The sequence below is a fragment of the Pelobates fuscus genome, chromosome 5 (genome assembly GCF_036172605.1).
Source record: "Pelobates fuscus isolate aPelFus1 chromosome 5, aPelFus1.pri, whole genome shotgun sequence".
Classification (NCBI taxonomy): Eukaryota; Metazoa; Chordata; class Amphibia; order Anura; family Pelobatidae; genus Pelobates; species Pelobates fuscus.
The window spans coordinates 354,742,018-354,766,286 of NC_086321.1; the positions used below are offsets into that span (position 1 = coordinate 354,742,018).

Genomic DNA, 24,269 nt, shown 5'->3' on the forward strand with positions numbered 1-24,269 from the left:
GGGCTATTTTTCAATTGAAGAATGGATCACCAAACTAATACTATTCATATGATTTGGGCCCATGACAAACCTTCCCCCCCCCCCCCCCCCCCAAGAAAAAAACCCACAGCATTAAAGCTTGTTTGCTCCCGTTTTTATTTTTATTTTTTTGGCTTCTACTCTTCTGTTTCCTGTCTGGCTGAGAGCGTGATTCCTGGCAGTCATGCGCACCATTTTTAGAGAATGCTGATTTTAATAAAGTGCCACATCTGGCTGCAGATGTGACGAGCAGCTCTAGGTGGTGGTGAGGTAGACTTCTCTTGCAATGATGCAATATTACTGTGTGGCGACGAGACGGGTGAAGATGTTGGAGTGAATTGCTAAGTTCCGTGATGCTACTTAAATGAGTTTGCTGTGCGTATGGAGAAGTTTTTAAAAAAGTTGGAATTTTGTTGTGAGAAAGAAGTTAAGAGACGTTAGAAATTTTGGAAACTGAGTACAAGTAAGAGAATAGATTGATCACAATAATATGTCAGACATTTAGTGCATTGGGCAAGGACAAAGGATAAGATAAGGAAAAGAAGTTTGGCGTAATCAACAGGAATGTTACAGTCTCCCAGTATAGGAATAGGGAGAGTGTTATGGTAAAAAAACAAAAACATTTAATTATTATTATTATTATTTTATTATTTATATAGTGCCAGCAAATTCCGTAGCACTGTACAATGAAAGTGGTTTAAAAGTTAGCTTGTTGCATTATGGGGAAAGAATTTGCAATGGCTAGCAAATGATAAGGAGTATTTGGCTCATATAATTTGAATTAGTCAGTCAATGTCTGTAGATATAATTATCTCATGCACTCAAGACGATGTAAAGGCAAATACTTTAAATTAAAAAAAAAAAACGCTTCGGACCTATATTTTTCTAACTGTGAACGGTGTTCATAACTTCTTGTAGATAAAATTATCTCATGCACTCAACATGACCTAAAGGCAAATACTTTCTATATAAAAAGCTTCTGACCTATTTTTTAAAAATATTTTTAGAAGTGTAAATGGTAGTCGTAATGTCTGGCCACACTACAGATACACTCTACAAGACAAATACACTGGCAACTATTGCTTCTGTGTACATAAATCTTTTTTTTTTTTTTAAATCAAGATGCCGAATGACAGAAGCAGAAGGAAGATTGTGAACATCAGATGGATCGAACAAAATGTTAATATTTCAATTAAAACACTTTTGTCACCATCTGATTTTTAGTATACAAGATACCATGTTTTAAGTAGTGACATTGGACAGTTATGGCTACATCACTGGGATATATTCCAAATTACTGCTCTTTATTCTATTTGGGATACTGCCATAGCTTCTCCTGGGCTTTCAGCATAATTTTCTGGAATATGCTTGGATTAGAAGCTAAACTTTCCCTTCATGTTATGTTTCTATGTTGTTATGGGATGTTTTATGCTTTTTTATTGTTTTTTTGTTATTAGGCAACTGCTATTTTGTTTTTTATTTTTCTGTCACTGTGTTTGTCTTGGGTTTTCTTTGATTCATTATACTTATCTTGTCAAAACTGGTGGTACGCTGGACAGTATATGCTGTTTTGTTCTCAGTGCACCTTCTCAATATTACCAGGGGCTATGGGCTAACAATGAAAGGGTACCAAAATCAGACTGTGGGCATTTCAGGACTTCACTCAGGGCTCCAGCCCAGGTCAGGCCAAACTAAGCAATTGCCATAATGTTTCTATCTATAGAATTTTTACTTAAAGTGACACTATAGTCACCAAAATAACTTTAGCTTTATAAAACAGTTTTGGTGTATAGATCATGTCCCTGCAGCCTCACTGCTCAATTCTCTGACATTTAGGCGTTAAATCACTTTGTTTATGAACCCTAGTAACACCTCCCTGCATGTGACTTGCATAACCTTCCTAAACACTTCCTGTAAAGAGTCATCTAATGTTTATCCTTCCTTTATTGCAAGTTCTGTTTAATTTAGATTTTCTTATCCCCTGATATGTTAATAGCTTGCTAGACCCTGCAAGAGCATCCTGTATGTGATTAAAGTTCAATTTACAGAGAATGAGATACAATTGTTTAAGGTAAATTACATCTGATTGGAATGAAATCAGTTTTTTTTTTTCATGCAGGCTGTGTCAATCAGAGTCAGGGGACGTGTGATAAACAGAAACAAAGTTATTTAACTCCTAAATTGTAGTGAATTGAGCATAAAACACGAGAAGCATGATCAATACCACTAAAACTAAAACTGCTTCATTAAAGGATCACTAAAGGGTCAGGAACACAAACATGTATTAAAGTTATCACTAGGATGTAATGTAATGTAAACAGTGCATTTTCTCTGAAAAGACAGTGTTTACAGCAAAAAGCCTGAAGGTAATGATTCTACTCACCAGAACAAATTCAATAAGCTGTAGTTGTTCTGGTGACTATAGTGTCCCTTTAAGCTAATGTTGTTTAGGTGACTATAGTGTTCCTTTAAATAATTTTCGTATTGTCGCCTAGTGATACTGTTGTTATTATTATTTTGTTTTAGTTCCTGGAATTGCAGATAGATATGTTATTTTTATTTGATATCCTCGTATCTAAGGTTAGGAATATTGTGTTATCAGCTATTAATGCTTTCAATGTACAGAATTCCATTGGTAAACAGTTTAAAGCAAACAGATAAATTGTGACAAAAACAGCATGAGATCAACTGAAACAAGTGATCAGGGCCCAGCACAAACAAGCTTACCAGATGCTATCTTCCAGGATATATGCTTAGTCTCTTGCTGTTATCCGTCTTCTCCAATACAGAGACTTAAACGAGATTAGTGGTTCTACTCATTTCTTCTTTTTGTCTTTTTCTCCTCTCCCTCTTTCTTTCGACTCTCCTAAGTCCCAATAGCTTTAAATTAGTAGCCACATGTTAATAATGCCCTACACTATATATGCTTACCACTATGCAGGGCAAGTGTGCCATGAGCCTTCTGGGACCAGCAAGTGCCTTGGCATCAACATTTTACAATGCAAAGGAAGAGTGTTACTTTATCGTAATGAGCAAAACTCATGGATGTTTGATGCAAAATCCATGGATAAATACCTTCATGGTTTTTGCTCAAGAACATACAATTAAATGTAAGGTAAAGTCATGGGGATTTTACAAAAACCTGCAAATCACATGTAAAGTAAGCGTCACAGCCACACAAATTTAAAAACATAATGAGCATGCTTTTTGCTACAAACTCTAAATTTGGTTAATTGTAAAGTTACTGTTGCCTAATAACTATGTAAATGTAAGAGGTTTATCACTTTATTATGGGCATCTCTTCCTTCATAATTTTAATTGTTGAGTGTTTGATGTCTGACATTAATTAACCTGTCATCTTAGGTTTTAAGATGGATTAATATTGCCCAGGTTTCTGAATATTCCATTATTAATCTGTAAAATACGATTCTGATTTAAGAAACAAGAATCATAAGAAGGACTATCTGAAAGAAGGATCATAAGATAAAATGAATTTTTTTTTTTTATTCAAGCAATAATTTTAAAACTGGACAGATTACAAAAAAAAAAAAAAAATAATAATCACAGAGCCAGCTCGGAGAACTAATTTTATTATTATATTAAAAAATAACATCACAGAGTTTAATGTTTCTTTTACCTTCTACTTTACAAGTGAACGCTACACGTTTGTGAGATAAGACAAATGGATTCAATGCTGTATTTCTCTTTTTGGATTAAACCCCTCCAAAGGCAAGATAACACCAAACCCCATACTCCCTTAATAGCTAACAGATGGGACGCATCTGGTTTATATATAAAATTACATTATTTATATCTACTTAAGGTTTCTATATAATGACTCTTGTTAATAGCTATTACTCCCTCTATAAGCGTAACCAGCAAAAATACAAGCAATGTATCAAAAAAAGTGATTTCTGGATATAAACATTAAGGAAAACTTCGAATTTGTTACCTGTGAGCTACCATGTGTATTAAATAATTTAAAGATGGAAAGGTGTTTTCAATAAGGAAATATCTATTACCGTATGTTGTTCTATCCTGCGGATTAAATACAGAAATCACGTGCTTGAAGACAAGCAAGTTTAGGATATTAATCTACCTTAATAGACTAGCCAACATTTTGAAAATCATCAGTTATTTAACCCCTTGAGGACCAAACTTCTGGAATAAAAGGGAATCATGACATGTCACACATGTCATGTGTCCTTAAGGGGTTAAAAAAAAAAATGTTATATGACACCAATTATTTTGTGACCCCCCCCCAAATTATACCACATAACTTTTGTAGTAACTAGTTTATGTAGTTGAATCATGTCTCTGAAATAGATATTTCCAGCCATAGACGTTGGATTAACCTAAGTGGTGGACAATGTAGGTTCAATTGACACGAAGTCCGTGCGATCACAGGGACCATACCGACCAAAATAGAATAGGAACATTTTGGGCAGAGTGATACGCAACTAGTGTTAGTAGTGTGCATATTGGACTGCAAGGTTAAATAGGTCCTCCAAGTGTTCCCCTATATACAGGTATTGTTCTGAACAATTAAATTTGTGTGTATAAATATGATTTACAGCCTATAGCAGACACCAGTAAGCATCAGCTTAATAATGTGGTTTCAGAGTTAGGAGGCCAAACTCTATCCCAACAATTAAAGTAGTGCTCTATACTAAGCAGCATCAATATTTATATACAATGAATGATTGATGAAACATGCTTATAGAATGTGTAACAAATGTAACAGTTAGATCTTTTTTTTTTTTTTTTTTTTTTTTTTTTTTTTTTTTTTGTCTGTTCTTGGTTATTGTTTTTTTTTTTTTTTAATTCTTTATTTTGTTTGTGCGTTATTTGGTTTCATGCAATATATTGACAAGTACAGGAGTTAGAATATGCATTTCACAGTATGTAGTCAAGTTGTTCAGCACATATTTTCTTTTTTATAACATGTTGCGTAACGGTTGTGTGTATTAGTGCTTACATATGGTTCAGGGTGTATGACCCTTTGTGTGGTGGTATTAGCCCCTATTGCTGTACTTCGTAGTGAAGATCACATGTGTTTAATCTTAATGAGGCTATGAGTTGCTATGTGTATGTGCACTGGTTAGTGGTGTTCATGAGAAGGCATGGGTGGTCTACTCGTGGTGCTACTTTGGTTGTGGCCAATCTCTGTGAGCCAGTCGGCTATAACGTATTGTCTTCGTGGGGTCACAGCTCTTTCCACGGTGTTGAGGTCCCCTAACCTAGGGGGACAGCGGGGGGGGGGAGGAGGTGTAGATAGCTTGTCTGGAGCTTCCCTGCGTTGGTGAGGTCTCCTATGATTGTCTCTGTGTGTGTGGCTATCACTGAGTGCGTGGGTAAATGAGTGCGTGGGTGAATGAGTGGCACAGAGTGTGTGGGTTAATAACGGAGGTAATAACAGGTAAAACAAAATAACCAGTCAAAAATATAAGAAGAGGAACAGTTCAGTGTGCAGGTGTTTTAGAGTCCGCTTGAGCCGGGTTGGCTATGTCTGCTTGCAAGTTGCGTCAGGTTTCCGAGCCGGTGCTTGGGGATCGGGGGGTAAATGGTCTCGTAGTGGCTGGATCTCCCATCCGGGATGGTCCTGTCTGGACTGTAGACTGGGGAGCGTCCGATAGTCCCAGGAGTGGTAGGACTGCAAGAATGTCTGTCTCCGACATGGCTCTATGAACGGTCCCGTTGTGCGGAATCAGCAGGGTCCGCGGTGCGCCCCATTTGTATTGAATGCCTGCGGTTCTCAGGCGTCCCGTTAAGTGTTTTAGCGATCTCCGCCAGTGTAGTGTCGCTCGAGTGAGGTCCTGGAAGAAGAGCAGGTTGGAGTTTTCGAACGGTAGGGGAGTCTTGCCTTTAATTGCTGCCAGTATTGCTGCTTTATCATGTGTTGTGGCACATTTTAGTATAACGTCTCTAGCCTCCGTGGTTGGTGTGTTATTCCCTGCTGGCAGACGAAATACGCCCTCTAGGGTGATTTTTCTGGCTGTGGCTGGCGGTAGTATGGAGGTTAAGAGCCTCCTCACAAAGTGGGGCAGCTCCTCTGGGGTGATTCCGTGCGGGACTCCCCTGAGCTTGATATGGTTACGACGCAGGCGGTCCTCCTGGGTGGCCACCTGGGTCGCCAGTGCTTGGTGGGCTGTCTGCAGGGACTGCAGGGCTGCAGTGAGATTTGATGTCCCACTTGTCAGTGATTGCATTTCCCCTTCCATGGCACTCACCCTCTCCGCGGTTTTACGTACGTCCGTCTTGAGGGTGCCAATATCCGGGGCTAGGAGGGATTGAATCTCCTGCATCCATGTTTGTAGGTCTTGCTTTGTGGCAAACGTGTTCCCGCTTAGCTCTGTGCCAACCAGGGGTGAGTTGGGTTGCTTGTCCTCAGGACTTAGATCTGGTGAGTGAGCCCGCTCTGGTAGCGCCAGCGGGAGGCCTACTGTAGAGGATCTCGTGGCGGCCATTTTGGAGGGTGCGTGTCGTTGCAGCATTTCCCCGATGTTCGGTTGGTCTGCTGCCGTTGTCGGGTGCTGTTTTTGCGTGCGGCGCCCCATGGTTGCAGTGGGGCTGCCGTGTGGTGTGGGGATCGTCTCCTCCAAGTCCGGGCTGTATACCGTCCCGATGCCGTCCAGAAAGGGCCCCAGGCCGTATCTCGTGGGAGTGAGGTAGGCCCGGTGTTTAAGTTTCACCTTTCCCGGCTTCGTTTGTTGAAAGAAGGGCATTAGTCGGCTCCTCTCGGTTACCCAATGCTCGGAGTGGGGTTGATGTCTGCGATAGGATTAAGATGCTCGTGATAATTTCAAGATTAGCGTTGCAAGGTCGGGAGCTGTTGGAAATGGCGTCCGTTCAGCTCAGCTCCCAAGCCCCGCCCCCGTAACAGTTAGATCTTTTTAGGTAAGGTTCATCAGATCAATGCTGACAATATGGCTGTACTATTATTTTATTTGACTATTTTGGCGATTACATTTTTTCCTTATGAAGTTTCTTGTTTTTTCTTTATATTTAACTTCTATGATATTGTGGGTTTTTATTGTTAAAATTGTATTATTTTGTAGCTGATGCTAAAGATTGTCTCTATTTTCTTTCTTTTTTAGACCCAATGTTTGTGGATCCAGATTTCATTCATACTGTTGTCCAGGATGGAAAACATTACCAGGAGGAAACCAGTGCATTGTCCGTAAGTATGACTTTTAAGAAAATAGGACAACATGGATTTAGTTCTCCTTGGTTGACAATATGCAGATGTTTACAAAACTGACTTTTGCTTGCACAGGGTCATTTAAACTATCACGCATAATGTCTTTTTATCCACCGGGGCAGAACTGAATATTGTAGGTCCATAAAGGTCTACTCTGGGCTTGATAGTGTTTTCCAAGTTTCACAGGTCTCTTTTTCACTTCCATTCCAAACATCACACATGCTGGTCTTCCCATATCCAGAGTCTTCCAACTGTCACAAGTCTCGTCTTCAGTTCTATACGGAGCTTTCCAAGACTCCAAACTCTATTCTTATGTATAGAATTAAGCTCAAGAATTCTTGAACAGTGCTTAGAACTTTAATAACTTGCGCCAGCTGATCTTATTTTAATGATTCTAGTTCAGACGTCTGTTCCTCATCCCAGAGTAGTGAAGTCATGGGGCTCAACACAGGGTGGTCGTTGATTTTTGGGTCTTTAAAAAAATAAAAAGTTGCAGCTTTCATTTTTTAACAGCTCTTACATCAACCAAGCGGGGCCCTTCTAGCTGAAGAATTTAATGTTGTGGCATCTGAGGTCACAGACATTCAAGAAAAGTCCTCTGGTTTTCCTTTGAGTTTTTACAAATACCTCATATGTAGCTATTTATTTAGGGTAAGACCTTATATGAGAAATGTTTCTCTAAAAGGCCCCGAGGATGATTGTATTCTGCTTATGCAGGTGGTAAGACAGCTCTGTATTCACAGGAGGTTAAATGGACATGTGTATTCACTTTAAATGTGCATTGGCTGGAAGATTAAATACTGGGTCAAAATCAAATTTTCCCTTAGCCTGAACTGTCTGTGAAACAAGTGTGATTTATTGTTAAAACATACTAAGCAAAATTATGTATATTTATTAGAACATTTTTTCTCTCTGATTACGGTAATAAATTGGTTTGCCAACTAGGTAACTCCTGTGTTATATTTTGAAGTGGCTCTGTCCCACACCTCCCCCCCCCACTCCCCCTGCAAAAATGAGCATTGAAAAAAAGTTAGAATCTTTATGAAATACTTATATTGACTGTTTTTGAATTTCACTAAAATTCCAACCCGGTCAAAAGATATACAGAGATACTCGGAACTACCTTGCCTCTGTATTTTTTTCTACCAAGCTTGCTACTAGGTGGAGCTAGCGTCGTCAAGCCGTGTCAACCCCCAGCCGTCACCAGTGACGGTTGCACAGGGAGATTAGGTCAGGATCATCCTTAGACCTCACTGCTGTACTCTCGCACATGTGCCAGAGTAGAGCGCTGACGCTGGCTCCCGGCAGCTGAAGCGTCAAGAGCAAACATGGACCAGAAAGAAGAGGATGGCGGCGCCCTTGAGGAACAGGAACAGACAAGTAAATGTCACTTCCCCCTGCAGTCACCGAACCCCAAGTTGCGATGTCACCGTGTGTGATATACTTAAGAGTACACTTTTCTGCTATTTTTCCCATGTCAGTCCATACATATGGTTGTTTCTGTTAGCTCCACCCATTTAGAACAGAGATATCCTATATTGTCCAGGGTGGGAAAGGACAATGTAGCAGGGAAGTACAGAGTTAGTCTGTGGGGAGCAGGAACCATAGAATATACATGCATCAATATAAGACCATAAATAGATGTCCTGAGTAAAATCTAATCTGCAGAGGAAGTCATTTTTCTGAATTCTTTAAAGGGACATTTTAATTAAAGCCACACATTACTTGTTTTAATTAAACATTCATGAAGAAGTGCCAGTTTTTTGTAATTTTCTTTGTGAAGCAAGTTTAACATAAATATCTGTGCTTTGAAACAGCTCGTTGACTTTTCCAAACCGTGAGACAATAAAAGATCATAATGTTTGAAATGTAATGTCGGTAGAGCTATTTGCTATTTATTAGACATAGTTACGCAATATTATTGGCTGTAAAAAAGAAAAAAATAGTCATTTTTAAGTGCATCACGTTCTACAATTTACACACTCTAATTGGTGAATGAAAGGAAGAAATTAAATTCACCTTGAAGCAATTTACAAATATGCCACGAAACTGTAAAAAATACAAAAACTGTTGTTTTTTTTAATTTTAAAATGAATGCAAAGCAAAACCCATGATTGATAATATTTAATATTAAACGAACACTATGGCATTAAGAATATAAATGTATACCTAACGCTATAGTGCCCTAGTCCCTAATTAGACTGAGTCCCCACCATGTTCAATAAAAATGAGTTAAAAAGCTTTTTGTTTACTTTTTGTAAATTGTGTAGAGACCCCCTCAGTGCTACTGCCTGCTCCTCCTCCCACGACATCATCGCGGAGGTATTCCTTCCACAATGAATGTCTTATCCAATCCTCATAGAGGAGCATTAAGGACGAGGTGCGTGTGTGCATGTTCAATCAATGCATTGAATTTAAAGCTTTTTCTACGAGCTACGCTTGGTGGACCAATTTCACACAGTTCTTGCACAGGAAGAACCTCTGCTGACTATATGAAAGACAGCCCTTAGAGGTGCATTTAGCCCTGCAATAGAAACATTGTAGTTTCTACAAAGCTACAGGGCCACTGCAACCAGTTCACTTTTTTGAGATGAAGTGGTTTTGGTGCTTTTAGTAGTCCTATAATGGTTTGCTATAGTGTCCCTCTTCCTCCTTGCCCTCCTGTGGCAATCAAATGTTAAAACCACTTAAACACGCCTTCTCCAATATTAGCGCAAGGGGGACCCTAATGCGCACTTGCGACTAGCGTTTTGCATGCATTATGAAAGCATTAAATCAATGCAGACATTTTTGGATGGTTTGATGAGACTCTGAGCTTTGCCATCACCCACAGCTTGGCCACTTCTTCGTTATCCACCCAAATACCCAATTCTTGATTCCATTGATATTCTGTATGCACTGGCCTGAGCAATCAGACGTTGACAGCTCTGCCACGGATAATGGCAAGGGTTTCACTTTTTCTCAAAATTTTCCTTTTAAATGACTGGCACTCAGACTGCTCCCCTTCCCATTGATGTCTTTTTGGGAGGCAAGATTTCCCCATTCAGTAATCTAAATATGGTAGGAGCATACATACACGGTGCAAGCCAATCTCCTGAATGTGGAGGAGTTATGAGCGCGCATGCACACGTCACCATTCTCTGCAGCGCTCAGTTCACAGGTTCCCAGCTGACAGGAAGCATTGATATGTGCATGCCATCAGTTTTGAGTCCCTGCAGGTTCAGGAGCAATTCAAGAGTAAAACATAGGGAAAAAAAAGTCACAAAAAGTTTTTTCCCCCCCCCCAATATACGGTTACATTCAGGCCTTCTGAGTTGATGCACTAAATTGTTTCAATATCTCTATGTAATCAGGAGTCTTGAGACTTCACAACAGCAGTCAAAAGTCAGTAAGAATATAGATGTCACTTGCAAATCTACCGTATATTCGGATTTGCAAGTATTAATTTATTAAAATGATTTGCTCTTTGTGTGAAATAAGCAGTCGACTGACTGATATCTCTTGTTTTGTCCTTCAGCTATTTGCCGAAATTCTTGTGGAGATGGATTTTGTTCCAGGCCAAACATGTGCACATGCTCTAACGGACAGCTATCATCAACGTGTGGGGCTGGTGCAGGTAAGAGCTGGCTGTATTGATTTTTATTCAGATATGAAACATAGCTCTCTCACTATGTTTGTGTACAGTCAGGCTCACATTGCCAGACACACTATATGCACAGTATGCGCTTGTTTAGAGAGATATTATTTTAAAAGACACCGTATTATTATTATGTATAAATTTTATAGCGCCAATATTTTCCACACAGCACTTTAAAAATAAAGAATTGGGGTTTCTAAAAATAAAGCAATATTGAGAGAGAAAAGTGGTGAAGCAGATACTGCTCAGATGAGCTTACAATCTAGTTGAAGTGGCTGGTTCTCACTTTAGACCCATTGGTTATTTTTAACTACATGGCATTTTTAAAACATTTCAAGATAAGGGCGTAGTGGAAAGAGTCCAACGCAAGCCGCTTGATCCAATTTTTTTTTTTACTCTAGTTTGTTCACTAGATTGGATGGAAAGGATTTGACAAAATACCAAAAAACTCACATGTCCGTAAAGCCACCAACATATTTAAAGGGACACTATAGGCAACAAAACAACTTAAGCTTAATAAAGCAGTTTTTTTTTTAATTTTTTATTTTTTTTTGTTGTGTATCTTATAGGTAACAACTAGCATATTACTCTGCTGCGCCCCAACAGCTGCAGCGTGGTTTGATCAACATAAAACATTTGCGTGGTTAAAACAGTCATAACAATGATTGTCTTGCATTTTTTAATTGTTTGAGCGTGTGTGTTGTAGTGTATCAGGGATGGATTGGGTGCGTGCGTGTATTTTGAGATTGCATGGTTCTTAATCTAGATCGATGTTAGGGATGTGTCGGGTCGGGCTGTTCAGTGTGGTGCTGTCCTATTATTGTGTGTAGTGTGGTTGTGGAGGGTGGGTGAACTAGCCCCCATAGGTGGTACCCCTTACCAAGGGGGCTGCTGGAGGGGGGGGAGCTGGCCGGTGTGGAGCCAAACACCTTAATGAAGCAGTTTTGATGTATAGATCATGCCACTGCAGTCTCACTGCTCAATCCTCTGCCATTTAGGAGTTAAATAACTTTGTTTATGCAGCCCTAGTCACACCTCTCCGCATGTGACTTACACAGCCTTCCACTTCCTGTAAAAAGAGATCTTATGTTTAAACTTCCTTTTGTGTACATTCTGTTTAATTTAGACTGTGTTATCTCCTGCTCTGGGGACCCTGCAGGAGCCTCCTGTGTGGGATTAAAGTTCAATTTACAGAGCAGGAGATAAAAAAAAAGTCTAAAGCTAGTTAACATTTTATTGAAAATAAAACTTTTTTTTTTTCATGCACGCTGTGTGAGTCACAGCCAGGGGAGGTGTGGCTGAGCTGCATAGACAGAACACCTAAATGGTAGGGAATTGAGAAGCGTGACTGCAGGATCATAATCTATACACAAAAACTGATTAATTAAGCTAAAAATGTTTGGTGCCTATAGTTATAGTTTGGTGCTTATAGTTTAAGTGACAAAGAATGGCACTGCAGGCAACAGTTTTACCACAGACGCGCACACTCAAAATAGCACGGTCTTATGTATGTTTCATTTACTGCTGAGTCTGGGAAATTTTCTAAGTCAGTCGTAAGGAATCTAAACACTCCTAGAACGGACACAAGGGATTTGGTAGGAAATTTCGAGGAAAGTGTGGTCAGTTTGCTGAATTCATGGATTCTGTGTGTTTTCAATGACTCTTTGAGAGAAGGCACGTTCATGCATATGGCAGAGATTCTCCTGGCTTTGATTCTGATTATTCAAAGGCAGTTACGTTATTAATGTTCGTTTTTAAAATAAACACATTTTCGGGCCTAAAATTTGAGATTCACTTTGAAGTCACCTTCAATTTCCAACAATTCACACTTTAGTTATTAACCACACTGGTGTCAAAAAACAGACATACATATGAATAGACTTTTTGGGGGATATTTAGCCTTGCTCAATGAGCGCACTTTTTTTACAAACCACAATACATATTATTGTGTCATATTTTCCTATAGTAGAGTTGATCTCCAAATAAAGCGCACAGTAGTTCTCTGAAGTTTACAAACAGGTTGTACTTTTGACAGTGCAATCGATTACCTAAATAGTCACTATATGTCAAGAAAGTGGTACTGGGAGCAGTGACCTTGTTCGTTTAACCCTGCAATGTAAAACATGGCAGGTTTTTAGAAACTGCAACGTCTACATGGCAGTATGTCCATCATACTGACAGCCACTAGTATTGCTTCCAGTGCTCTGACCGACTATAGCTCGGTCATATGATGCAGAAGCCCATAGGGAAGCTTTGAATACAAAGCTTTCCTGTGGGGATGCTTGAATGCGCTTGCAACACTGTCGCGCATGCACATTAGGTCCCTAATGCTCCACTGTCAGGACTGTGTTGATGGAGGGCATTACGATGTGTGACGTGGAGAGGTGAGCACGGTAAATGGAAAAGAGTAAATAAATCTTTCTTTTTTAAATGAAGGAAATTAAGAAAATACACCAAACCAGCTTGTTATAAATATTTTTCAAGTTTGGCTATATTTTTTTTGGCAATCTTTCTTTTATTAAGGCATGTGCAAAAGGGTACAGAAGAAAGAGAGGGAATTGCATGAGTGATGTACAGGTTAGGGTTGATACATTGTTTGTTACATTTCCCGGATAATTATGCCTAATTTTTTTTTTTATTATTTATATGTCAGTTAGTGAAAAACAACCTGTTTAGTCAAATTGTCGAGTAGTAACCATAGCGTAAGGTTAATATTAATGTCGAGTTACACAGACCTATCATATCCCGCTTGCTACTACCCGCTGTCCAGAAAAATAGGCCCGCTGCGCCCTGGTGTGAGCTGGCCCTGTCCGCTAATCCCTGGAGTGTGTGCGGCCCGTGGACCGGGTATGCGGAAGCATCTTACAGACATGCGTCGGCTGATAGATTCAGGGTAGCCAGCCCAAGTCCTGTAATAATGTAGTTAAGTCCGTATGGTATTAGCTAATGTGTCCATAGTTGCCTTCGTACTCCATCGGGTATATAGTGGTGTAAGGTGTCCCGGTGTTGTGGTGGTTCTGTGTCCGTGGGCCACCAGCCTTCAGCCCGGGGCCTTAGCAGGCGCCCGTGCCCTTTAGCCATTGATCCCATCAGCAGGATCGTGGGTCCTGGGTTCTGCCGGGTCTCGGTGTTCTCCCAGGAGGTATGGCAGGCTACAAAGGGGTTCCTCGTGGTGGGCGCCCAGCGCAGAAGAAGTGCGGGTGGTTTCACAGGCAGCTCCATCCACATGAGTAGTGTGTCACACAGGGGCTTTAACGCTCTGCATTCTTTATGTCTCCAGACTTTGGAGCCGCTGCATGTTTGCAGCCTTGTGTACCTTGCTAGGTGGAATCATCAGTCTGTTTCAGGTTCCGCATCTCAGTCCCCGCACACGTGGCCTCCGCCATCTTGGCCGCAGGTCTTGGGCCTGCAAGGTGGTCTGAGATCGCCTCCACGTGTGGTTTGGAGCACGGACCGGGATCACCCCCCGGTCCAGAGGGGGGGGAACAGGGCCGGGCCCGCCGATGTGCCTTGTGGGTTCCGGGCTCCGTTGGGCAGGATAGTGGAGCGGTGGCCGTCCGCTCCACTCACCGCCAGGTAGGTACCTGCTAGTTGCTGCAAGAGACCCGTCCTCCGGGGGACTGGAACTACGGGAGCGAGCCTCTCCCCGGCCTCGGTAGCCCGTGTAGGTTGCAGGTCGTGTTAGAGGGTCGCTGGGTCCAGCTAAATTCACGGTTTATCGTGGAGAATGGGTGTATTGAGAGGGAGCTGTGCTTCCTTGCGACCGCTCGGCTCGGTGGCCCGGCCCCGCCCCCCCAAGTTTGGCTATTTTTATGTAAATTGTATCAACTGTCCACACCTCTCTTTTCAGTAAATATATTTTAAAGGTGCTATTTGCAACAGTGATACAATAAGCTCTTCTATATTGCATATATACTTGTCCGATGTGTATAACAATATGTCTAACAGTGTTATACAAATGATAACCTTTTTTGCATTGATATGATTTTATCACATATTGCAATGCAAATGCAAAAGCATTTTTCGGAATTTACACAATTATAAAATTCTACATAAATAGACATTTATATAAACATTAACTTAATGAACAGCACACAACCTTTTCAATTTAAAATATAGTACAAATAATATAAAACTTTTTTTAATTTTTTTTTAAATAATTTGGGAAACAAAGAAAGCATAGTTTGGGTTGTATTTATTCAGTTATATTGAATAAACTAGAAAAATAGGCCAACTGGAAAAACATATATATTTTATACAACTATTTTTCCTGTTTGACTTTTTTTGGACAAAAAAATTGGAATTCCTTTTAATTTCTCCACAGTTCCCAGTTTAGTGAACAAATCTTAAGCATTTTGGGTTATGTCGATATGTACTTTTAAAATTTGCAACCATCCAGTCATCTGTTTTCTCTTTAAATTTACAACAGTTGCATATACTATTCACACAGTTCCATTTTGTTCCAGACAAAATGGCGTCTGATATTAGATGAAAAGTCAATAATTTTTATTTATAAATAATAATACAGGCCTATAAAGAAAGTATAAAGAAGGTGTGTAAATCGTAAAAATAAAATCCTAACTCTGAAATTAAAGTACTCGTTTTTTGCTTCATATTCAGGCCGAAATGTTACATTTAATTGAAACCTGTTTCATGAAACCTGATTTTTTTTTTCTTCTCAATCTCAGACTAAGCTAGGTCTCCCAGTCTGCACTAATTAAATGAGTGTTTCTTTTGGCATAAGCGTTAGGAGACTCCAGGAAATGCAGAGAGCGTGCCTTAAGGCAGGATTTAGAGGAAAGGGTCCCACAAGCACTATCAGGAATGTTAGAAAGCAAAGCAGGAGGATTTAGCTAATTTGTATTTCTTGGATAACTGAGAGAAATAGCTCACTTTTAAATTTGGAAGAATTTACTCTGTATTAGGTCAAAATAGCCATTCCTTTATTTGTAGTGGTTTTAGTAATTTCATAGCAAATATATTGTGGCAGATTTAAAAAAATAAATAAAAAAAATACCCAACCCAATGTTTTTTAGAGAATCAAATTTTAAAGAAACACTCTGGACCCCTAAAGCACTTTAACTTGCTGAAATGCTTTATGTGTGAAGAGTGTGTCCTCGTTTCTTTTTAATTTGACAACAAATTGCAGGTTTCAATAGAAATGTGATACTTTTATGACCTTTTTATACCCCTCCCTCCAAGCTGTCAATCAAACAACAGGTCCTGTTACTTCCTGGTTGTTTAGCTCAGTGCATGCGTTCGCCTCTTTGTTTGGAGCCAGTGACACAGTTGCATTAAAGTACCACCAACTTTATCCCCTTCCTATCATCATCCTGCCTCTCAGGATACCAATTTTGGGGGTATGACACAGCAAGCATTATCTAAACTTGGTTACATAAAAACTAACTTCAGTTTACTTAAATAACCTACACAGAAAGCTTGTATGTATGTATATTTATAATGTATATATACACATACATAAAACACAGCTTGATATAAATATAACACATGCTGCTGTAAAGAAAGTAAGGGAAATGTAAATTTCAGACTAAATTAGACAAATTAGAAAATGCATATCCAATGTAGCTTTTCCCCCTAACTATTACACTATTGCGTATGTTAAATTAATGCCAAATCACTCTATATAATATTCCAAGTTAAAAAAGGTTTAATAGCCCTATAATAGACATTAAATGGATACTCCACACCCCTAAAGCACCTTAGCTTTCTGAAAAGCTTTGTGAAGAGTGTGTCCTCGTTTTTCATTTTGCAAAAAAGTGCAGATTTCAATATAATAATTATATAAATTATAATGACATAACAGTATAATAGTTACTGTTACTTCCTGGTTTGGTTAGCTAAGTGGAGCTAAACTCAAGAGTCAGCAATTGCCCAGAGCACCTGCCTTGCAAAGACTTCTCATTCAGCTGCGTTGGGAAGTCTGTGATTGGACAGCCAGATAAAGTCTGGGCGGAGTTAGAAGGGGAGGGCTTGCAAAGGCAGCAAAAAAAGAGAACTGCAGGATTTGCAAGAGATTTTGAAATTTACCCCAATGAAACAAAATGCATAATTAAATGCATGCACGTTTTTATTAGGGGTGAGTTTTATTAATTTTGTATTTGGGCAGTGGAGTGTCCCTTTAACAATGCAATACAATTAGAATGTGACATTGCATAAAAACCTGTAAATGCAACGTACATCTTAAAGAACTGGAAAATAAATACAGGATATTAAAAACCTGTATCAAGTGTTGCAATACACTACTTTTATCTGCAAATCGCTAACAATAAAATGCTTTTGCAATATAATCCCATATTTAAGGGGGTTTAATTGTATTTGCTACAACACTAAGCGTCAGTGTGAATAGGTGTTTCAGTGAGCTGTGCCACGTACAGCCATAGTAACTAACTATTTATACACAGAAACTTAGCAACTCAGTATAGAGCCTGTAACATATCTGTTAGTGGGGGGAATGAAAGGGACCTCGAGCAAGCAGTGCGCTCGGATAACTCCTTTCTAACCTATATATGGATTTCAGCTGCAGTAATAGACCTAGACAATATTGTAAATAAAACTTGTGCTGCTTAAAAATAAATTAGTGAATATCAGTAAATGATATTTTCTACTAAAAAAATAAAATATGAGAGGGATCAGCAAAGAAACACATTTATGAGAGAGGAGAGGCAAGAAATTTCGGGATGAGGAAATTATGCCACCTGTATACTGGGTATAGCAGGAGCATTTACCGAAGAAGAATCACTATACTAGAAACGGTGGCAATTGTAATTTACTATTATCTGCAAATCAATGCCATTAAAATACTTTTGTGAGATAATCCTATCTTACCATATTGATTTTAATATAAAACATACATAGCCACTTAAGTACCTTATTTAATAAACTCTTTCCATGGAACATAAATATAACGTGGCAGAGTCCCAATAAAATGGTCTGTCTCCTTTTCTCCTGCACCGCACCGGTCTCACTGCCGCTGGCCCTGCCTTGCTCCACCCCCATGGCTGAGATCATCAGATTTGATGATCTCAGCCAATCCGGTGCTTTCCAACAGGAAAGCATTGGGAGGCTATTGCGCATGCGTGGAAAACCGCTGCACTGTGCGATCAACATCTACTCATAGAGATGCAGTGAATCATATATAAACCTAGATAATAAATGTGTAAATATTACACAATTACTGACATTTAACCAATGATGGCAAATTTATCCCAAATAGTGGAATTTTGTGCCTTAGTATCCTTTTAAGATAATTTGCTTATTTAGTATTTCTGCTACATGTTCTTCCCAAATTTTTTGGACTACGTACCTTATTCATGTTGTTTTTCTGAACATCTGGATGATTACTTTATTGAGATTTTCCCAAGCAGGCAATGTTTGTTTGCTGTTTCTAATTGTCTCCTCCAAAGTAACTTTCCTTCTCACATAAATTTGATTTTTTTTCCCCATAATATCTGCTTGTTTCTTGCAACATGAAGAGCCAGGGGCTTAATGTCACCCATAGAAAGTACCTAGCTCCAGACAGTAAACACTGTGGGGATGTACCATAGACATGCATTGTTACTCAACAAATCATCTCTATGGTATCAGCAAATTGGCGACCATTAAATGATGTGTGATAAAATGGTGGCAGCTCCCACTCAGGTGTGTAACTCCTACTAATGTAAGCAAGACTGGAACATGCCCTAGTTCTGACAATATTAGGGCCCCTGAACTATGCATTATTCCCCATTCTTCATTGTTAAAAGGTTACTAAAAACACCATCACCACTTCAGTGAGTTGCTGTTCCCATGGTGCCTGTATGTTGTATGTGCAATGTTTAGCTATGAAACGCTGCCCACAGAGAGTTTAACCCTTCTGCTGTCAGAGGTGGAACTCTAACATCGGGATGTTATCAGCTGTGTGCAAATTTAATTGTGCAGAATGTCCGCCTGACCGGCCAATGCATGGTGTTTGCCGCATCATCTGCAGCTTTGCAAAAACTGGACATCACCAGACCACCAGGGAGACTCAGAGCCTGGCAGATACTCTGATTAAGGGGAAACCCGTTGCTAAACGGTATACCCCATTACTAGGGAACCGGGCCAGGGTACTCGGCATCATCACCTCTACAGCGGGCTGTAAGCCTTTAAAAAAATTATATTTGAATACATCAAAAATATGATCTGCCCACTGAAGTAATATAAATGATCTGCCTGTTAATTTAAAGGTGATCAATAATCAAGTTCCATATTGCAAACTATGATGCTACTCTGTGTCTCTGCCCCCCTTAGTCCTGCAGTGTAAATCATCGCAGTTTTAGAGACACTGTAATAATTACCTTGCAAGAATAAGACTGCCTCTAGTGGCTGTCAATCTAGCTACTGGAGGCACTTCCTGGATCCTATGGATTTTCAGTCCCCTAACTAACACTGGAAATAGTCATGCTCTGCATGAAAACATTCAGTGTCAGAGAAATCCCCATAGGAAAACATTACAACAATGCTTTCCTATGGGGAGGGCCTAATACATTTGCAGCACTTGCCACACGTGTGCATTGGGCTCCGCTGTCGGATGATGTTAGAGGAGGAGGAGCAACGATCCTGTACCGAGGGAGATTTGCGCTGAAATTGGGTGAGTAAACAAAGGTTTTTTTTAACCCTTTACACCAGCCATGTCAAACTCGCGTCCCGCAACTAATATTTATGCGGCCCATGGGCCACGGCGAGGGAGTGCTGAGTGTAAGCTCTCCCTGCTCAGCTCCCCGCAATGATGCCGGGAGTCGGAATATGACGTCACTCCGGGTCCCGGCATCACTGCGGCGCGGGTGGGAGCTGATCAGGGAGAGCTTACACTCCCTCACTGCCTGTCCGTCCCCCCTGCCTGCCCAGCAGCCCTGCTAGACCCAAGATAAGAAACCAACCCAGTCTGTGTGTATGGCTGTGTGTGTGTGTGTGTGTGTGGCTGTCTGTGTATACAGGTGTATGACTGTCTGTATGTATGTATGTCTGTGTGTATAGGTGTATGGCTGTCTGTGTGTATAGGTGTATAGCTGTATATGTGTATGGCTGTCTGTGTGTACAGGTGTATGGCTGTCTGTGTGTATAGGTGTATGGCTGTCTGTATGTATGGCTGTCTGTTTGTATAGGTGTATGGCTGTCTGTATGTATGGCTGTCTGTGAGTATAGGTGTATGGCTGTGTATGTGCATGGCTGTCTGTATGTATAGGTGTATGGCTGTGTATGTGTATGGCTGCCTGTGTGTATAGGTGTATGGCTGTGTATGTGTATGGCTGTCTGTGTGTATAGGTGTATGGTTGTGTATGTGTATGGATGTCTGTATGTATAGGTGTATGGCTGTCTGTGTGTATAGGTGTATGGCTGTCTGTATGTATGGCTGTCTGTGTGTATAGGTGTATAGCTGTGTGTGTATAGGTGTATGGCTGTCTGTGTGCATGGCTGTCTATATGCATTTGTGTGTGTGTGTGTGTGTGTGTGTGTGTGGCTGTCTATGTGTATAGATTTATGGCTGTGTATGTGTCTGGCTTGCTGTGTGTCTGGCTGTATGTGTGTCTGGCTGGCTGCGTGTGTATGACTATCTGTGTGTATGACTGTCTGTCTGTCAGTATGTGTGGGTCTGTCAGTGAGTCTGTGTGTATCTGTGTGTGTCTATGAGGGAGCCTGTGTGCCTGTCAGTGAATGTGTGTCTGTGAGTGTATGTGTGTGTCGGAGTGATTCTGTGTGTCTGTCAGTGTGTGTGTGTATGTGTGAGGGTTTCAAGGAGTAACAGGAGGATCCATTTTTTTAAGGTGCCGATGGGGCCATTGGGGGTATGCTAGAGGCCGGACTCTGGACACTGCTTGTTGGAAGGGGTTTATTAGACGGGTGGCTGGGATTTAGTAGAGGGGGGGGCTAGGATTTAGTAGATGAGGGGGGACTGGGATTTAGTAGACGGGGGGGGGGGGGCTGAAGTTTAGTAGAGGGGGTGAAAATTGAAGTTTGTTTTTTTTGCGGCCCACATAAACTTAAACCGTGTTTATTTGGCCCTTGCTAGCCTTTGAGTTTGACATGCTTGGCTTACATGCTGGGGGGTAGTGGGCCGCAAGGAAGGGGAGAACCAGAGGACAGCACTATAGTGTAAGGAATACAATGTTTTATTTCTTACACCAAGGCTGCCCAAAAGGTAGATCCCCAGATATTGTAGAACTACAACTCCCATGATACTCTGCATACCTTTAGCATGCTTTAGAATGGCAAAGCATCATGGAAGCTGTAGTTCTACAACATCTGGGGATCTACCTTTTGGGCACCCCTGCCTTACACTATAGAATCCCTTTCACCTTAGTGCTGCAAAGGAACATACACCAGGCTTTCTGAGATTAATGGGAGTCATGTTCCTGGATTGAAGATATGAATAGTGGGATACAAAATAATGACAACAGCAGCTGTGAATTGAATCTTAGGCAGGCTGGGACATGTATTTCCTGGTACTGAACTAAGAAGGAAGCAAGCTTTGATTGTGAGCAAAGATGGATGTGTCTGTGTATGTATGTCTGTTTAAATATCTGTCTGTATTTCTATGTGTACAAAATCAGAAGTCCGGGCACTCAGTGTTCTTAATCTCAACGGACCTTTCAATGAAACATATCACACAGGCAATGTTTCAGTCACCTGCTGTAATGATGGCTTCGGCAGTGGTCCCTGCATTGTCCTACTGACTGCTCCCCACATAAACGTATCTAAGGATGTGAACGCCATGTGTTACCTGGGGACTGTTACCTGGTGTCTCCAGATATGGGTCAAAGGGTAACTGAAGTGGGACGGGATCCCAAAATTGGGACTGTCCACCAAAAACAGGACTGTTGGGTGGCCTGGAATATTCATGGCTTGGGGGAGCTGTGGTATAGGTGGCCCATGTTATGGACATGGCAGTGGAGGCTTGTATAAGGTCGGGTGTATGTCTCTTGAGGAGCATTGTTATAACTGAGGAGAGAATGATATGGGCATCATAAGGAAGGGCAAGGGCATGGCTGTATGTGGACTTCGTTACTATGAATGAGACTGCCTTTAGTGGCTGTCAATCAGCTACTAGAGGCACTTCCTGGAGTGCTCACCTAACTGACACTCTGCTAATCGAGGACCAGAATGTGGATTCTGAGACCAAGAGGGCAGAGATAATGTATTGTAGACATGGTGGAAATGGGGTAATGGAGTTCCTCTTTGTCCTCAAATCCCAGGTACATATGGAACCTAACAAGGTCTGTGTCCTGAAGTGTGGCTGCTATATATATATATCATTGGGTTTTTTTGGGGGTTTTTTTAATTCTTTATTTTTACTTGTGCATGTAGTAACACCAAGCGTGCAAAGCCACGACAGCAGCTGCAGGCGTTTTCATAACATTTCAAAGTGTGGCAGTTTAGACAGCACAATTTTTTAAAAAAAAACATGAAAATAACAGACTGTGTAACTAGTAGTTCGTATTAAACTTGCTAGGCTAGTCGTGCCTATGACAGATTTAGTTACGTGTAAGAGTATGGTAAGGTTTATGGCATTGCTTTTCTAACAGATCATATCATAGTGTAAGACTAGTCTTCTGTGACAATAATGTAATTGTGAGTTTTACGTGTATAGGACATGCTAGGCTACTGAAGATTATCGATTCTATGTGTACAGGATTAGGTATAGTTTAACCCATGTGACAGGCTAGGGCATTTTAAGCTTGTAGGTCTACTAAGACATGTGCCTTGACAGCTTACAATTAAATAGGCAATAAACTATTATGCAAAGTAGGCTAAGCTGAAACTTGTTTCGCGCCATAGTCGGGAGCACAATACAAGGACATAGAACATTTGCAAGAAAATATGTAATAAGACATAGTGAAATAATCACCTGCCATTGAGACTAGGTCGTATTTATAGAAGGATATGACAGTCCCTATAGGAAGGTAATCACCCATCTCCCTGTGTGGGCTTGAAGCAGGAGCTGTATTTGTCGAGTTCCCCTGAGGTTGTGGTTTTTCAACAGTACAGTCTCTGAGTCCTCGCGGCTGCCTGATAGTGATGTCGTCAGCAGATGCCTTGCGGGGTCTCGGTGGTCCATGAGTGCAGGGGGATGTAGCTCCGGTGAGGAGGTCTGTCTCACTTGTTGGGTAAGTCACAGCCTTGGTCATGGGTCTGTGGTTGCGGGCTGCTTTGGATCCGCTGCAGATGGCGCTTGGTTAATGTAGGTGCTGGGTCTTCTGCTGGTGAGTAGGTCTGCTTGCAGTTTGGGTAGTTGGCAGAACCGCAGGTCTCCTTTGCTGCCTCGTTGTGATTGCATTTAAATGCCCTGGGTGGTCGTAGCTCTGGCCGCGTCCAGTGGGAGCTCTCCTTCAGCGGTTTACAGGTTAAGTGCATCTCTGTCGGCCATTTTGTCAAGGCCGCGTGGTAGCTGTCGGCGCTGAGTTGCCCAATAGCACTGCCAGGATGTTGCCTGCCCTGTGGGGCCGGGATAACCCCCGTCAGCCCAGAGGGGGGCGTTAAACGGGGCCCGGGACCCCGGATTTGTTGCGGTTCTCAGTCGTTGCCGGTGTGGAGAGCGAGGCAGCGGCCGTCTGCCCCACTCCCCTCCCAGGTAGGCCTCAGTCTCCCCAGCCCCGGAGCATCTCACAGGACCCGGCCCACCCGATATCAGGTGCTCCAGCTGCACCGGGACACTCCAGGACCAGGTATATTGCACTCCCAGGGAGTTCCAAGCTGAGTTTGATGGGTTTTTTGCCCATTATTAGTCGAGTTTCCCTGGAGCTGTATTGACTTCTGACCTGCTGGCATGGCCGCCCGACCCCGCCCCCATATCATTGTTTTTAAGTGCATTCTCATTATAGAATTCACCAGATTGATAAAACACATTTGATTCTTTCATCCTACAACATATAAAATTAAAGAATAGAACATGGTAAGGAAACACAGTTTTAAGCAATAATTGTGATAGTGAAATGGTTAAACCGATGTGATTTTCTCAATGTGTTCACAATGATTCGGGAACAGTTTGGCTCAGACAATTTCCACCTACTCCAGCCAAGTTTTTTTTTTTTTTTTTTTTTTTAATATATATGTATTTTTTGGAATGTATAAAAAGAAAAAGATTATTTTAGTCTTAGAGAAAGTATTGGGCCACAGCTGAACCAACAACCTGTTCTAAAACCTTTTTTTTTATCCTTTTAAACCTTATGTTCTTTTTCCACTGACTACCCACCTTGGGAGTTCCTTATAGTGAAAGATTTTGCAACATTCCCTCCAACGTTCCCTGTTAAGAGAACTATTGTTACTAAGTCAAACCTTCCTAATAATGACACAGTCCCTCGTTGCAATAAAACCGTACTAATGGTACAGACTTGAAGAAGATCTACCGATTAAGTAAGATGCTCTAATCGGCTATAA

General features: G+C 41.0%; 1 protein-coding gene across 1 annotated transcript in view; it reads left to right on the top strand.

Moving 5' to 3' along the window:
• The window catches only part of LOC134611756 (fibrillin-2-like), a 146,633-nt gene that overhangs the window by 39,270 nt on the left and 83,094 nt on the right, over positions 1 to 24,269 (top strand). The window contains exons 3-4 of the mRNA XM_063455964.1: positions 7,116 to 7,198; positions 10,737 to 10,835. Of these exons, the coding sequence (XP_063312034.1) occupies positions 7,116 to 7,198; positions 10,737 to 10,835 (182 nt within the window). The remainder of the gene's footprint in view (positions 1 to 7,115; positions 7,199 to 10,736; positions 10,836 to 24,269) is intronic.